Raw genomic sequence first — 14840 nt, 5'->3', positions numbered from 1 at the left:
ATACTAGGCTGTGCTGCTGCAGGAGCAGGTGCTGCTGCCTGGGCCATAGTAGAATTATTATTATTGTTGTTGTTGTTGTTTATGACACTTGTTGTTTGCTGTGATGTACTGCTGCTAGACCCAACTATTCCTGTGAAGCACAGGATCAGGTACAGAACCACAAGAATTGCGCATATAACCACTATGGAAGTGAAAAAGTTAAGCAAAGAAGAACTGAAAAAGTCAAGAGACATTGTCCCAGAAGAGTCTCTTGCTTATATGCCAGGAAATGATCAGATAAATAATTGGTGCATTTTACGACAGAAAGTCACTGATTTAACTGCACGAATTAAATGGCTTTATGTGGCACAGGAGAAGTAAAGCGTACTTTCTGAGTATTTTTGTAATTCTGGGGTATTTTCATGTGATTATGGATTTCTCCTGAATATTGCCCTGTATTTGTTTGAGTGCTTCATGTCTGCCTTTTTTGACTCTTCTGTTGTCTCAATTATTACATGATACAAAGGGTCTTTTTCTGCCTCTTCTTCTGGAAGGCGCAAGAATAAAGGGTGTTCTTCCAGGCAGGCTGTCATGTACTGGAAGAGTTCTTCTACGTCTGTGGATATGTATAGTAAGCCATTTGGTTCTATTACGTATTGGTATATATCCAGCATAGATTTAGAAATAATTCTTGCTTTGTGCTTCTTTTTCTTGAAGTGCGGGTCTGGGAACAAAATGAACATCTTCTGGATCGACTCTTTCTCTAGGTAATTTGTCAGGAATTTCATGGAATTTGCTCGTACTACTGAGATATTTTGGGCTGACCCTGAGGCCTGCTCGTATTTTATCTTTAAGTCCACGTAATCCACTAATTTTTGGCGAATTTCCATGCCCAGGATTGATGCTTCTTTGAACATTTCTGAGAGTTTGAAGAGAAGTCCACCGTAGCCACATCCTATGTCCACCATGTCGACTTTTTTATTGAAGAACTGTGGGTTCATGGGATATGAAATATTATGGTCTGAGAACGGGTTTGAATGCGCTCTTTGCCTGTGGTTTCTTTTTTGTGGTTTTATTGCATGCATGTCTTGGAAAATATTTGAAAATTTAATGAAAAATATAACCGAAAATGCAACTGAAAATATCCCCGGAGAAAGTGCACTAACCACACATATATCTTGCATATGCCCTAAAACCCACGAATATCCAATTAGATTCCTGCTAAAACCAAGCACACGCAATTACAAAAATGAAAAGAACAAATTCTCAGGCAGCACAAAAAAAGAACCACACAACCAAGACGTACCCCACGTACCCATAATACACATGCCTCCAGTACCCAGTATAACCAAAAAAACAGAAGAATCCAACAAAGAAATTATCACACATAAATTCATGTAAATACTCACATAATTACTCTATACAAGAAATAACCCTTTATTATACACTAGATAACACTATATATTCATAAATTACTTATCTTTTTATTTCTGGCTATAAAGCATAAAGAACTAAAAAAATCACATAGAAAGAGAGAAAATAAAGAGAGAAAAAACCACACCGAAAGAGCGAGAGAGAGAAAAGAGGAAATATTATATATACACTAACCATAGGTTATAAATGTACATTAGTCACAAAATTATCTCTTCTAATACATATACTAATACATACACTAGTTAGACACTAATACATACACTAACTAGACACTAATACATACACCAATTAGACACTAATTAGACAGTAATTTTATATTACAAAATAATACACTAATACCCACCCTATAACGCCCTTCATTAAACTAACAAATAATAATATCCAAAAGGTTAAATTACTCTCCTTTATTCTTTGTGTACTTCTATACAGGAGAGACTAATGGAATATTCCTTGCGCAAGATCTTCTTACACTCCCACAGGATCTTCTCTGATTCTGCCCCATTTTCCACCGTTATATTTGCCATTGTTATTCGATTACCCCTACTTATGCACCATACCCTAATGTCATTAACTGAAATAACCTTCTCCACCTTCATAATCCGCATCCTCACCATATTCACATCAACTGGTGATTTATCCAGCAGCATCCCAAGAACTTCTTTTAGAAGCCCCAGTGACCCGTAGAAGCACACGCATGCAGAGAATACAGCTGCAATTAAATCAACAATCACAAAGGAAGGGTCTAAATATAATACAAGACCACTCACTAATACACCAATACACTGTGTAAGATCACTTAGTGCATGGATATATATCGATGTAACACTCATATCCGTGTCTCTGGATTTTGTCATCCTCAGAGAGACAAAGAAATTCACCAAATTAATCACTAGAGAGGCAAAACCAGTTATAACCACTACGTCCCTATCTATTGCAGCAGGATTAAAGTACCTGCTAATAGACAGGTTTACAACGTAAATGGAAGGCAGCCAGATTAAGATCAAAGAGGCAACTGCTGCCAGTACTTCCACTCGTACTAGACCAAAGGTGTAATTTACACCACCAGAGTATTTAGTTGCAATGAAGGTACCGAATAATCCCACTGTAACTGTGACTAAGTCACTTGCCATATGGAATACTTCCCCAAGTATGGAGACAGAACCACTCTTCATGTGCGCAAGTATTTCCAGGACAAGCAGCAAGATTGTATTAAAAAGGATTATGTATACGCCTTGTCTCTTCTTCATGCAGTAAATAGACGTAAGAAATTTACTAGGGTAGAAAAACAAATATAAACTAATGGTTTATTCGTCGTTTAAGTTATAGTAATTTAGGCTGTACTCACCTGTCACTGAGTCTATTTTAATGTGGATCCAGTCATTTAGTCCTTTCTTGTGGAGGTATTTCTTAAGGAGCTGTTTGATGTAGAATTTACGTACATCTACACCCATGTCTAAAACAATCTTGTTTTCTGCCTTTTTTAGGAGCACGTTCATTGGGCCTCCTGGGAGTGTTTCTGGTGAGTGTTTTGTGAGTTTATTATTTACCTCCAGGAAATTTGCACATTCTTCCATGTCAAATAATTCGTCTTTTGTCATTTCCTTGCAGTTTATGGTGAGTTCTTTTCTTTTCTCTGAAACTGGGTTTATTATTCTTCTTGCCATTGACGCAGGGGGTCAAATTTAAATTTGCATAAAATTCGTGGGGGTAGGAAAAATTGAGAGAAATTTCTGGGTGTAGGTGGGGGAAATGGATTTTTTGGGAATCTTTGGGGGAGTAGGGATTTTGTGAATTTAGTGTGTGTTGTAAGTGGGTTTGTTCTGATGTGATGAAATTTACGATTTGTGGGAGTATTTTTTGTGTGGAAATTGAAGAGAGTGTGATACAGGGTGATAGAAATGGGGGAATGTGTCTTTTTATCATTTCGTACGTGTTTAGTTTTTGTGCATGCTTCCTTTGTCTTCTGTTCATTTTATTTGGGGGTTTCTTGGGACTGTGGGTTTTTGCTTCTTCCATGGGGGTGTTTGGTTTTTTTAGTTTTTTTTGCATTCATAATAACCCTGCCCAGGATTAATATGTACTCATGGTATTAAATATATTGTGTCCATATTGTATTTTAGTGAAATATATCAAGTTGCAGAATGAGAGACCTATTTATAGGATAGATACAGCCAGAGAATATTTGAAGAAGTGTGAAGGTAATTGGATATTCAATGTAGCAGGGTATGGTGCAATATACAATCGTATAAGGCAGTTATACAGTAATATATAGAATATTCAGGCGTATAGCAGAATACTATGCAAGAATTAATAGAAATATATTTATTATTTTATTGCGTAAATATGGTTAAAATATGTTTGAATATACGGTTATGCTTGTGTAAACATTATAAATATGGATAAAATTTAATTAACTTCTATTAAACTTATTTATACTTAAATTCTATTAAATCTCACTAAAAGCCCACTTAATATACTGTTAAACATTATAAATATGATTAAAATACAGTTAAATACCGTTAATTTCACTTAAAATCCCGTTAAAATTCCCACTATAAAACCCCATAACCAAACATTCGAATAATATGATTTATTTCCTTATAATATACGCACCGCATGAAGATACTTTGAATGCTTCTCTGAACTCTGCTGAATTCATTATATTCTTGTAAGATATCCCTAAGTCACTTGCTTTCACCTTAAATTCTTTCATTTTCACCATTCCGTTATTGTTTGAAGTGTTTTCATCACGGACCAACAAGGAATTAATCAAGTTCATTCCAGAAATCACTATATCCTCCTTGTTTGGCAGATATTTCCGGAACTTAACCAATAACTGCCTTTTAACTGACACTTTTTGTGTGCTGCAGAAACTATCCAAAACTACTTCAACTGCCACGTCAACATCAAAGGAATTCACGACCTCTCTTAAGTGCATCTTTGCAGATGCTTCTGCAATTCTGATCATAGACTCCACATGTCGCACTGTAATGGGTATTCCCCTGGCAATGGAACTTTCCTTCCTAAGGGCTGCGTATAAAGAAGAAATTCTTTCTGTGTCAAATGCTTCTATCCTGGGATGGACTCTCTCCCGGGCATATGCAATATATTTACGTAAAATATCCTGCGGAACCAATATACCCGAACTACTTCCTGTGCCACCCAAGATCTCACTACCTTCAACCTGCTTATCCTGATTTCCACTCAAAATACCATCTCTCGCACTCTCGCTTTGTTCTTTATGGCTTCCACTATGTCCCCCGGACACACCCATAACTCCAGACCCTCCAGAAACCCTGTGACTGGTGACGATGAATTCTGCTAACTTTTTATCTTTTTCCCTATCTAAAATATCTTGCAAAACACATATCACATCAAATCTGGAGATAATTGGATCTGAAAGGTTTACATTTTGCTGAAAAGTAAATGAAGAATTATATTTCCCCCTAATAGGATTGGCTGCAGCAATAATCGCACACCGTGCCTGCAGACTAGTAACAATACCTGCCTTAGATATACTTATGCTTTGTTGCTCCATGGCTTCATGTATGCTAACTCGGTCTGTATCCTTCATCTTATCAAACTCATCGATTAAGCATATCCCTTTATCAGCCAGCACCAAGGCACCTCCCTCCAGGGTCCACTCCCGTGTAACTGCATCCTTCTTGACCATCGCTGTCAAACCCACAGCAGATGCCCCTTGTCCCGTTGAAAATACACTTCTATGAGATATATTTTGGACATATTTCAGTAACTGTGACTTTGCCATCCCAGGGTCACCCAGTAGAAGTACATTTATATCTCCCCTTACCTTATGGTTATTCTGTGAGTGCTTTGGGACACCCCCAAATACGGCAAGAATTATTGCTCTTTTTGCAAGATAATTACCATGTATACTGGGTGCCATACTCCTAATCAGTATATCCATTATATTATGCACCTTAGATAGTCTCTTTATCTCTTTCTCATCTTCTGGTGATATATTTATAAGGGAACTTTCATCTTCTTTTTTAATTATACTTAATCCTTCAATGCACGTATAGAAGGAAGGTGTTCCCTTGGTGCCTGTTGTAAATGTATTCTTATAAGTGCCTGTTAGTTCTATTTCATCACCTGGCCTGACAGAATCTATTAAGTCATATTGTAATATGACCTCCTTAGACCTGGGCAGTCTACCTGGTGGTATACTCCCGGGTACTTCCTGTATGGTTATCTTCTGGTAGTCTTTATATAAGGTTTCTGCTTGGTTTATGACTAATTTACTGGAAGTCTGGCACTCATTGCATCTGCTTGGTTTTTGTGCCTCTGACTCGATTAAAAATGGTCCATTAATTGCCTTACACTTCTGGCAGGTGTATTTCACTAGGGATGCAACTGGGTGAATCCTGCTTCTCTTTGTGACTATCCCAGATACGTTCACTAGTCCATTGAGATTCTCATTTCTTAGGCCTCTTATGGTATCTTTTGCTGGGATATTTATTAGCCTAAAAATAAGCGTATCTTTAATGAAGGAATACTTTGGGAATATCTCTCTTACAACGGACTGTAAGGCTTCATTTAAAATTGGAAGAATTTTCCCAGGGAATGAAGTCGCAGCCCGTGCAATTTTCGGGTTATTTCTTTCCAAGTCAAAATAATCCACATAAATTGATTCCTTGTTGTAAGATGCCATTTGATTAATTGCCTCCATGTATCTCCCCTTCCCTGACTTTATGAATTTTATTGCGTCTCTTTTTATTCCTTCCAAAAAGTCCTTTGAGGAAAGGTGTTTTTCAAGAAGGAACACATTTTTATAAAAATCACCAGAGGTCTCTTCTGGTTCGGTCTCTTCTTCTGAGATTTGATATTCCTGTGAGTCTACTTCTATTCCAAGTGCCTGTGAAATTTCCCGTTCTGCTGACTCTATTTCCTGCCTGCTTAGAGGAGGAGCGTATTCCTCGTCTTCTGTCTCATATTTGTCCAATAATGGGTTATATTCGTAATCACGCATAAAATCATCCTGGAACAAGTCTTCTTCAAGTATGTCATTAGACCCTTCTAGATCTATCCTATCCATTTCGTTAGAACTGTTAAGTGTGTCTGTGCTCGTGTCTTCGTTCATTAGCAATTTTTTATGAAAATTCAAATGCATGCAGAAAAGTACGCAGAAGCCAGGAAAAAGGCAAAGTGCAGGTTTCCCATCGCAAGAATCAAGAAGATCATGCAGATTGATGATGAAATCGGAAAAGTAAGTACATTTGCGCCTATTGTGATAAGTCATGCAATTGAATTATTCTTAATAAGCTTATTAAAGGCCATGGAGGAAGAGGCTAATGGGAAATGTGCAAAAAAGATTATTCTGGCTCACTTGGAGGCTTGTGTGGAAAAAGACCCTAAGCTAGAATTTATAAAGGGATTATTGCAGAGGAAATAATAAATTGGAATTTATTTGGTATTATTTCAGGAGAAGTGGATTAAGTCTTGTCAGTTTTGGGAGAGTGTGGATTAAGTCTTGTCATTTATGGGATGGTGTGGATTAAGTCTTGTCATTTATGGGGAAGGTGGAATAAATTGTGGCAAAGTGGATTAAGTCTTGGTTATTTTAGAGAGTGTGGATTAAATTGTAGCAAAGTGGATTAAGTCTTGTCGTTTTATATTTAAAAATAATAAGTCTTGTCAGCTTCAGAAGAAGTGGATTAAGTCTTGTTATTTTATATTGACAAATAATAAGTCTTGTCGTTTTATATTTAAAAGTAATAAGTCTTGGTGAAGTGGAATAGAGTGGAAAAAGTTCTGTCGTTTTATATTAACAAATAATAAGTCTTGTCGTTTTATATTTAAAAATAATAAGTCTTGTCGCAGCAGAATATGTTCTGTTCATTCCATAATAAGGTGGATTAAGTCTTGTCATAGTGGATTAAGTTGTGTTAGAGTGGAAAAAGTCTTGACAGTTTTGGAGAGGGTGTATTAAGTCCTGTCGTTTTATATTTTAAAATAATAAGTTCTTTCACAGTGGCATATGTTCTGTTAGTGTGGAATAAATTGTGACAAAGTGGATTAAGTTCTGTCAGTTCAGAGAGAAACGGATTAAGTCTTACACAAAGTGGAATAAGTTTTGATGAGATGGAGAAAGTCTTGTAATTTATTAGAGGGGGTGTCATAGGTCTTGCACAGTGTGGAATAAGTTCTGTCATAGTGGATTAAGTCCTGCACAAAGTGGAATAAGTCTTGGTGGGTCCAGAGAAAGTGTAATAATTTCTGTCATTCTTAGAGGGAGTGTCATAGGTCTTGCACTATGTGGACTAAGTCTTGACAAAGTGGAATAAGTTTTGATGAGATGCAAAAAGTCTTGTAATTTATTAGAGGGGATGTCATAAGTCTTGCATTATGTGGAATAAGTCCTGCATATTATTTGAACAAGACTTATTACACTGCTATAAGTTCTGTCAATGTGCCATAAGTCTTTTCATACATGGAATAAGTCTTGCATTCTATTATGGCAAAACTTAATACACATAGTGTAATAAGTAATAGTAAAACAGACAGGATTTATTCCACTTATAACAAGACTTAATCCATTTCATGCAAGACTTATTACACTATGTGTATTAAGTTATGTTTTATAGCCAAAATATATTCCACTTATAACAAGACTTATTCCACACTTCCATAAGTTCTACCCAAGTAAATGACAAGACTTATGGCACATTGACAGAACTTATTACTCAGTGACAGGACTTATTACACTCTATCCCAAAAATGACAAGAGTTTTTCCTCCTTGACAGAACTTATTCCACTTGAAGTCAATAAATAACAAGACTTAATCCACTCTGCCACAATTTATTCCACTCTACCAAGACTTATTATTTTTAAATATAAAACGACAAGACTTATGGCTCAATGCGCAGGAATTTTTCTACTTCTCTCGAAAATAACCAAGACTTAATCCACTCTATCTAATAAATGACAAAACTTATGCCACAATAACAAGACTTTCTCCATTTTGCCACAAACTGTCAAGACTTTTTACACTTTGTCACAATTTATTCCACTTCACCAAGACTTATTATTTTTAAATATAAAACGACAAGACTTAATACACCCTCTCTAATAAATGACAGAACTTAATCCACTCTATCTCGAAACTAACAAGACTTTTTCCATTTTTCCACGATTTATTCCACTTTGCCACAATTTATTCCATTTTGCTACAATTTAATCCACTTCGCCAAGACTTATTATTTTTAAATATAAAACGACAGAACTTTTTCCACTCTCTCTAAAATAACCAAGACTTTCTCCACTCCATCCCAAACTGCCAAAACTTAATCCACTTTGTCAAGACTTAATCCTCTATATCCAATAAATGACAAAACTTAATCCACTCCACCCCATAACTGACAAGACTTAATCTACCCAAAAATATTTTCCCACTATTTTTCTATAAATTTTTTTAAATTTTTTAACCCCTGAAATGTCAAAGAACGCAGCTTCAATGGAGGCAGTCGTAAGATTGATGAAGAAACCAAGTAACATCAGAAATATGTCAGTAATAGCACACGTAGACCACGGTAAGAGTACACTAACAGATACACTCGTAGTAAAGGCAGGCTCATTATCAGCAGAGAAGTCAGGATCAAGATTCACAGATACAAGACAAGACGAACAAGAAAGAGGTATTACGATCAAGTCAACAGCAATCTCAATGCAGTTCAAACTAAAGAACCTCTCCTTCAACACTTTCATGAAAGAGAAGACAGACGAGAACCACTTCCTAATTAACCTAATTGACTCACCAGGACACGTAGATTTCTCATCAGAAGTCACAGCAGCACTAAGAGTAACAGATGGAGCACTAGTAGTAGTAGACTGCATAGAAGGTATCTGTGTCCAAACTGAAACTGTCCTTAGACAAGCAATCATTGAGAAGATTAAACCAGTACTTTGCTTAAATAAAATAGACAGAGCACTACTAGAACTAAGAGAAGCACCAGCTGAATTCGCTAAATCACTCAGAAATACAGTAGAAAGCTTCAATGCTACAATGTCTAAATTCCTTATGGATGAAGATAAGTCATCAAATATAAGACAGTTAAACCCAGCTGACTTAGAAGTATCCTTCTGCTCAGGACTACAAGGATGGGGATTTACACTAAGACAATTCGCTGAGTTCTTTGCTGAGAAGTTCTCCATGCAAGATAAACCTGAGATGATAGATGCATTCCAAAAGTGTCTCTGGAAGATAGACAGATACTGTACATCAGCTGACCCATTTGACCCAGACTGTAAAGTACTCAAGAAGAAGAAGAATGCACCAGACTGTGACCCAGCACTGCACCCTTTCGTTGTCTTTGTACTAACACCCATATACGCAGTACGTGATCTGTGCTTTGCTGGGAAGAAACAAGAGATAAGAGAGTACATGAAGAGGTTTAATGTCACATTCGGAACAAAAGAACTTGATGAGATAACCTCTGAGAAGGCACTCTTTAAACACGTCATGAGAAAGTGGCTGCCTGCAGCTGACTGCCTACTAGAACAAATAGTCATTAACCTACCATCACCAAATGAATCACAAGTATACAGGGCTGAGTCATTATATGAAGGACCAAAGGATGATGAGTACTGTAATGCCATTAAGGCTACTGCCAGGGAAGATGACTCTCCTGTTATAATGTACGTCTCAAAGATGATACCCCAGGGGTCTGGTAGATTCATTGCCTTTGGCCGTGTATTCTCTGGTGTAATCAGGGCAGGTATGCCTCTGTACGTACAGGGACCTGACTATGAGCCAGGTAAAGGTAAAGAACTTAAGGCAAAAGTAGTCACTAAGGTACTCCTTATGATGGGTAGGACAGTAGAGGAAGTTAATTCATGTCCTGCTGGTAATATAGTAGGTATATTAGGAGTAGACTCAGAGATACAAAAGACTGCTACTCTATCTAGTGGAAAGGGATCCTTCAACATAAAAACAATGAAGTTCACTGTATCTCCTGTTGTCAGGTACTCCATCTTCCCTAAGAATACTAGTGATCTGCCTAAACTCAAGGAAGGACTCACTAAACTCGCACAGGTCGATACCTTGTGCCAGGTGCAGTACATGAAGTCTGGTGAGATTGTCATTGCTGGGGCTGGGGAAATGCACGTGGAAATATGCATAAATGACCTGGAGAAAGACCATGCTAAAGTACCCATAGTACGTGGTGAACCACAAGTCTCCTACTTTGAAAGTATCTCCAGCCAGGTCACCAGCATAGCCATGTCTAAGAGTGCTAATAAGCATAATAAGGTATACATGGTCATTGAGCCACTAGCTGAAGACGTAGTCACTGCGATTAAAGATGGTGAACTTATTGCTAATGACCCTAAGGTCCGTGTGGAAATGTTCAAGAATAAGTTTGGTAGTGCTGATGACTGGGTTAAAAGAGTACTTTGCTACTGCCCTGATGATGTTGGTCCTAATGTCATTGTGGACTCATCCAAAGGAGTACAGAACCTACATGAAGTCAAGGAATTCTTGAAGATGGGACTGGATGCAGCCGTTAAGGAAGGACCTGTCATTGGAGAACCACTCCAGGGACTGAGACTGGACCTAATGGACCTGACCCTGCACGCAGATGCAATCCACAGGGGTGCTGGTCAGTTGATTCCCACCATGAGCAGATTGGCTGTTGGCTTAGTACTCTCTGCTACACCCATCCTATACGAACCTATCTTCCTGGCAGAAATATCCCTACAGGATAGCATGATTGATGCAGCCATGCAGGTTGTCAAGGGAAGAAGAGGTGAGATTATGGATGCAATCTACAACAACCACAAGTCCGTCTTGAAGGCATACATTCCCGTGCAAAGGTCATTCAACTTGAATAAGGAGCTTATGGAGTCCACTGGGGGTGGTGCCAGCATAAACTTAGTACTCTCCCACTACTCCATTGTCCCTGGATCCCTGGATAAGGAGGGTACGCCCATGTTCGAGATCGTCAAGCAGATCAGAGCAAAGAGAGGCCTGGGAGAACTCAAGGACCCAGCAGAGTACTTCTGCAAGGAATAGACTAATACTGGGTGAGTGATACCCACAGGAATAAAAGAAAAGTCTTGCTTAAAGTGTCTTATTGTATTGTTAGTTATTTATTGATAGTTAGTTTTGACAGTTGTTAGTAGGTGATATTTTGTCAGTTATTTATTGGTTATTCTCTAGTAAATTGTCTAGCTAGTAGTAAATAATTAGTCTGTAGCCAATAAATATTTTCTAGTCACTTAGTCAGTAGTTAGTCAGTAATGAATAAATATTTTTTAGTCAGCTAGTAGTAAATTAGTCTATAGTAGCCACTTAGTCAGTAGTTAGTCTGTACTCAATAAATAAATAATTAGTCAGTACTTAGTCAGTAGTTAATGAATATTTATTTTTTACTAGCAAATTATCTAGCTAGTACTTAGTCAGCTAGTAGTAAATTAGTCAGTAGCCAATGAATATTTATTTTTTAGTCAGTAGTAAGTTATTCAATAACCAGTAAAAAGTCAACAAACAAACAATTACCCAATGACACTGTATACAGTTGAATATAATCAGTTATTGGAGTAATATTTGATGAAATTATTAGTATATGAAGTACCCAATTACTCTGAATATATTCATATAGGAATACTAAGGGGCAGTTATGTTAAAAAGTGATTTGTTTTATTTAATTAGAATGCAATTTAAACGGATCTTTGTATTTGTGATCACTCTAATTAGTATAGTACACTATGGTGTACGTGCAGATATGATACTAACTGAAATAGAATCTGCACTAAAATATGAAATTACAACAGACAAAATCCCCATAAGAATAAATCCAGATGGGCCTCTTAACTTCTTAAGAGGATATATCTACCAGAAGATAGAGTGCATGTACAATAAAAGGTTCTTTGCACCAGATATTGATACATCATATATGATAAATGAAGAAGAATTAGAGGCCTTTGACCAATATGATACTTGCGAATTCACCAGGAATGAACAAGGTGATAAAGCATACAAAGAACTACCAGAGAATAAGATGGATGACTACACTGAAAAGTACCATAACCATCTGATTGAGCTATTCCCATCACCTACAGGTGACATAACAATAGAGACACGAGGGAATCAGTCCTTCGTTCAATTTCTCAGAGCAGAGACAACAAAGGAGCGTGCACTGCAGATTCTTGCTATGCTGCTACTTTTCTCAGAGGGAGTGAATATTCCCATTGACGTCAGTAATAAGGAACTGAAGGTGTATGAAACAAACAAAAAAGACAAAATATACTTCACAGTGTCCATGGTAATCCCATGGTTCAATAGAGAAGAAAATGAAACAAAAAGATTTGAACAGAAGAAGGTTAAGCAAATGATCAAATTCTTCCAGAAGAGTGCAAATAATCAAAAAGTACTTAGTATGATGGAGGACAAGTGTTCACTGAGTGAAATTAAAAAAGGGAAGTTCATGGACAGTCTTAAGTTTCTGATTCAGTCATACATATTTGGGTTCATAGACAGTGCAGACCGTGCAACTGAGCTTATTCAAGCAGTGTACGCTATGACACAGAAATATGCTCCAAAGACAGAAGCACCCAGTAAAAATGGCTGTGTATACGACAGACTGTTTAAGCCTTCTGGTACTGCAGTAGGTATAGAGTGTATGGCTTTAATGAAAGAATCTCAAGATATTTTAAATACATATAGAGTATTCCCATTCCTAAACAGCACAGAAGTACCTGCATATAAATCTGTTCCTAAGTACAACCGGGAAGCTAAGGTGTTTTCTACTAACCGACTGGAAGATTACAGCAACTGTGTGGAAAGTATGATTCTTTCTCTTTTTTGCTGCCTAACGTATGATCCATCTGATATTACATACAGAACTGACCACATGGGGCATGTCTCTGAAGAACTTGAAGAATTCTTCTCTTTGGACAACCAGCCATTTGACACAACAAAGGGTAACTTTCAGAAGGAGTGGTGCAGAGTTGTTGCTGACCTAAAGGATCCTAATATTGCATACTGCAATGGTAGAAATGAGATAGACACTGGCCTTATAAATATGCTCTTGGTTATTGCTGAAGTAATAAATGCTCCAGAACAAGAAAAAGCAGAGATACTTGGCTTCTCAAGAGATTTGAAGGAGAAAAATGGTGAGTTAGATGGAGACTTACTTGATAGGATTGAAGCATACACTGAAGTACTACTTACATATTTAACAAGATCAGAAAATGTACGAATAGAATTCTCTGAGCTTAAAGGAGAAAAGTATCAGGATGGAAGATGTGATATATCTGGAGAGATTACTATGACATTTGAGCATAATGGGATCAAAAATACTATAGTATTAGGAATATCTGAAGGACACGGTAGTATTGAGATGCTGCCTACAGTTATAGGATTCAAGGATGAACGAATGGAGAAACTGAATGAAATATCAGACAGTTGTAGAAATGTGACAGGATTTGTTGAAAATCTGTTTGTTTTATACGTTAATTATGAAATGCGAAAGATTGGCAGTCCTGAAGATAGCAAAAAATTCATGAAGGAACAAGTGCGAGAAACCATTCAGAATAACTTCACAGACATAAATAGACTACTTCTTGTGAGAAAAATCACCAATCTGGAATATAAAAGGGATTTAGTCACTTGCTGCATCGTATACACTATGGACCAAACTCTATCCCCAGAGCATCCTATTATTCGTTTTACGTCTAACATAATAGGAAGCACAGAACTAGATAATCCGGATATTCAGTGTACTGTACTTTCAGCAATTATGCTTGCTGGCCTGCATATTAGAACAGATGAAAAAGGGGCTAGCTTCTATCCTAGACTAAATCTTGTTGAAGACACGTATAAATATATAGGTTCTTACCCGGATTCAGAGTACTGTATTGAGTATCTGGGAGATTGTAGTCTAGATATTTTTCTCTTATGGTTCAGGTACTTTTTGGTTAGATTCTATCCAGAAGCCTCTGACTATCACCCATTCACAGAGCCTACTGTGAATAGAAGTATTTGTCAGCTTATATTCAAAGATGGGACTATGGCGTATTCTGATGCAATTGATGCACTTATCATGCGAACGTACCCTGAAGATGCAGAGACAATCATTCAGCACCTTCACTTTATATGGATTGCTTATATTTCTGCTGAAGAAAACCTGAATATTGAGCTATTTAAGGAAAACTTCCGAATAATCCGTAGATATAAATATATTACAACCCCAAAGACTTTATGCCTTAGGATAGGTGATACATATAACCAGATTATGGGAAGTATTAAGTATATGCAGAACTGCATATGCAACAATGATGAGGATATGCTTGTTTTCAATACTCTCGTATCCTTTATTAACGAGATGATGTATTATTCAGATATATACTAAACCTAGAAAAATCATTTTGTTGCTTAGAATAAACTTGTTCTTTCTACTTATTTTTA

The 14840-nt window shown here is 37.0% G+C and overlaps 7 protein-coding genes across 7 annotated transcripts; 3 read left to right on the top strand and 4 right to left on the bottom strand.

Moving 5' to 3' along the window:
- Window positions 1-407: 407 nt before the first annotated feature.
- Window positions 408-1064, bottom strand: NESG_00663 (tRNA (guanine-N(7)-)-methyltransferase; the record flags this gene model as incomplete). Its single annotated transcript, XM_053048310.1, has 1 exon — window positions 408-1064. The coding sequence occupies one exon, from the start codon at window positions 1062-1064 to the stop codon at window positions 408-410; it is 657 nt and encodes a 218-aa protein (XP_052905070.1).
- Window positions 1065-1817: 753 nt separating this feature from the next.
- On the bottom strand, window positions 1818-2660 carry NESG_00662 (uncharacterized protein; the record flags this gene model as incomplete). The annotated part of the gene is made up of 1 exon (XM_053048309.1): window positions 1818-2660. One exon carries the CDS (start codon window positions 2658-2660, stop codon window positions 1818-1820), a length of 843 nt encoding a protein of 280 aa, XP_052905069.1.
- A 57-nt stretch (window positions 2661-2717) lies between these two features.
- Window positions 2718-3077, bottom strand: NESG_00661 (ribosomal protein L22e; the record flags this gene model as incomplete). Its single annotated transcript, XM_053048308.1, has 1 exon — window positions 2718-3077. The coding sequence occupies one exon, from the start codon at window positions 3075-3077 to the stop codon at window positions 2718-2720; it is 360 nt and encodes a 119-aa protein (XP_052905068.1).
- Window positions 3078-4003: 926 nt separating this feature from the next.
- Window positions 4004-6514, bottom strand: NESG_00660 (uncharacterized protein; the record flags this gene model as incomplete). The annotated part of the gene is made up of 1 exon (XM_053048307.1): window positions 4004-6514. The coding sequence occupies one exon, from the start codon at window positions 6512-6514 to the stop codon at window positions 4004-4006; it is 2511 nt and encodes an 836-aa protein (XP_052905067.1).
- A 24-nt stretch (window positions 6515-6538) lies between these two features.
- Window positions 6539-6826, top strand: NESG_00659 (uncharacterized protein; the record flags this gene model as incomplete). Its single annotated transcript, XM_053048306.1, has 1 exon — window positions 6539-6826. One exon carries the CDS (start codon window positions 6539-6541, stop codon window positions 6824-6826), a length of 288 nt encoding a protein of 95 aa, XP_052905066.1.
- Window positions 6827-8867: 2041 nt separating this feature from the next.
- On the top strand, window positions 8868-11444 carry NESG_00658 (uncharacterized protein; the record flags this gene model as incomplete). The annotated part of the gene is made up of 1 exon (XM_053048305.1): window positions 8868-11444. One exon carries the CDS (start codon window positions 8868-8870, stop codon window positions 11442-11444), a length of 2577 nt encoding a protein of 858 aa, XP_052905065.1.
- A 640-nt stretch (window positions 11445-12084) lies between these two features.
- On the top strand, window positions 12085-14784 carry NESG_00657 (uncharacterized protein; the record flags this gene model as incomplete). The annotated part of the gene is made up of 1 exon (XM_053048304.1): window positions 12085-14784. The coding sequence occupies one exon, from the start codon at window positions 12085-12087 to the stop codon at window positions 14782-14784; it is 2700 nt and encodes an 899-aa protein (XP_052905064.1).
- Between the last annotated feature and the right edge of the window lie 56 nt (window positions 14785-14840).

This window comes from Nematocida ausubeli (genome assembly GCF_000738915.1).
Source record: "Nematocida ausubeli strain ERTm6 chromosome Unknown supercont2.2, whole genome shotgun sequence".
Taxonomy (NCBI): Eukaryota; Fungi; Microsporidia; genus Nematocida; species Nematocida ausubeli.
This window is presented reverse-complemented; position numbering and strand designations above follow the sequence as displayed.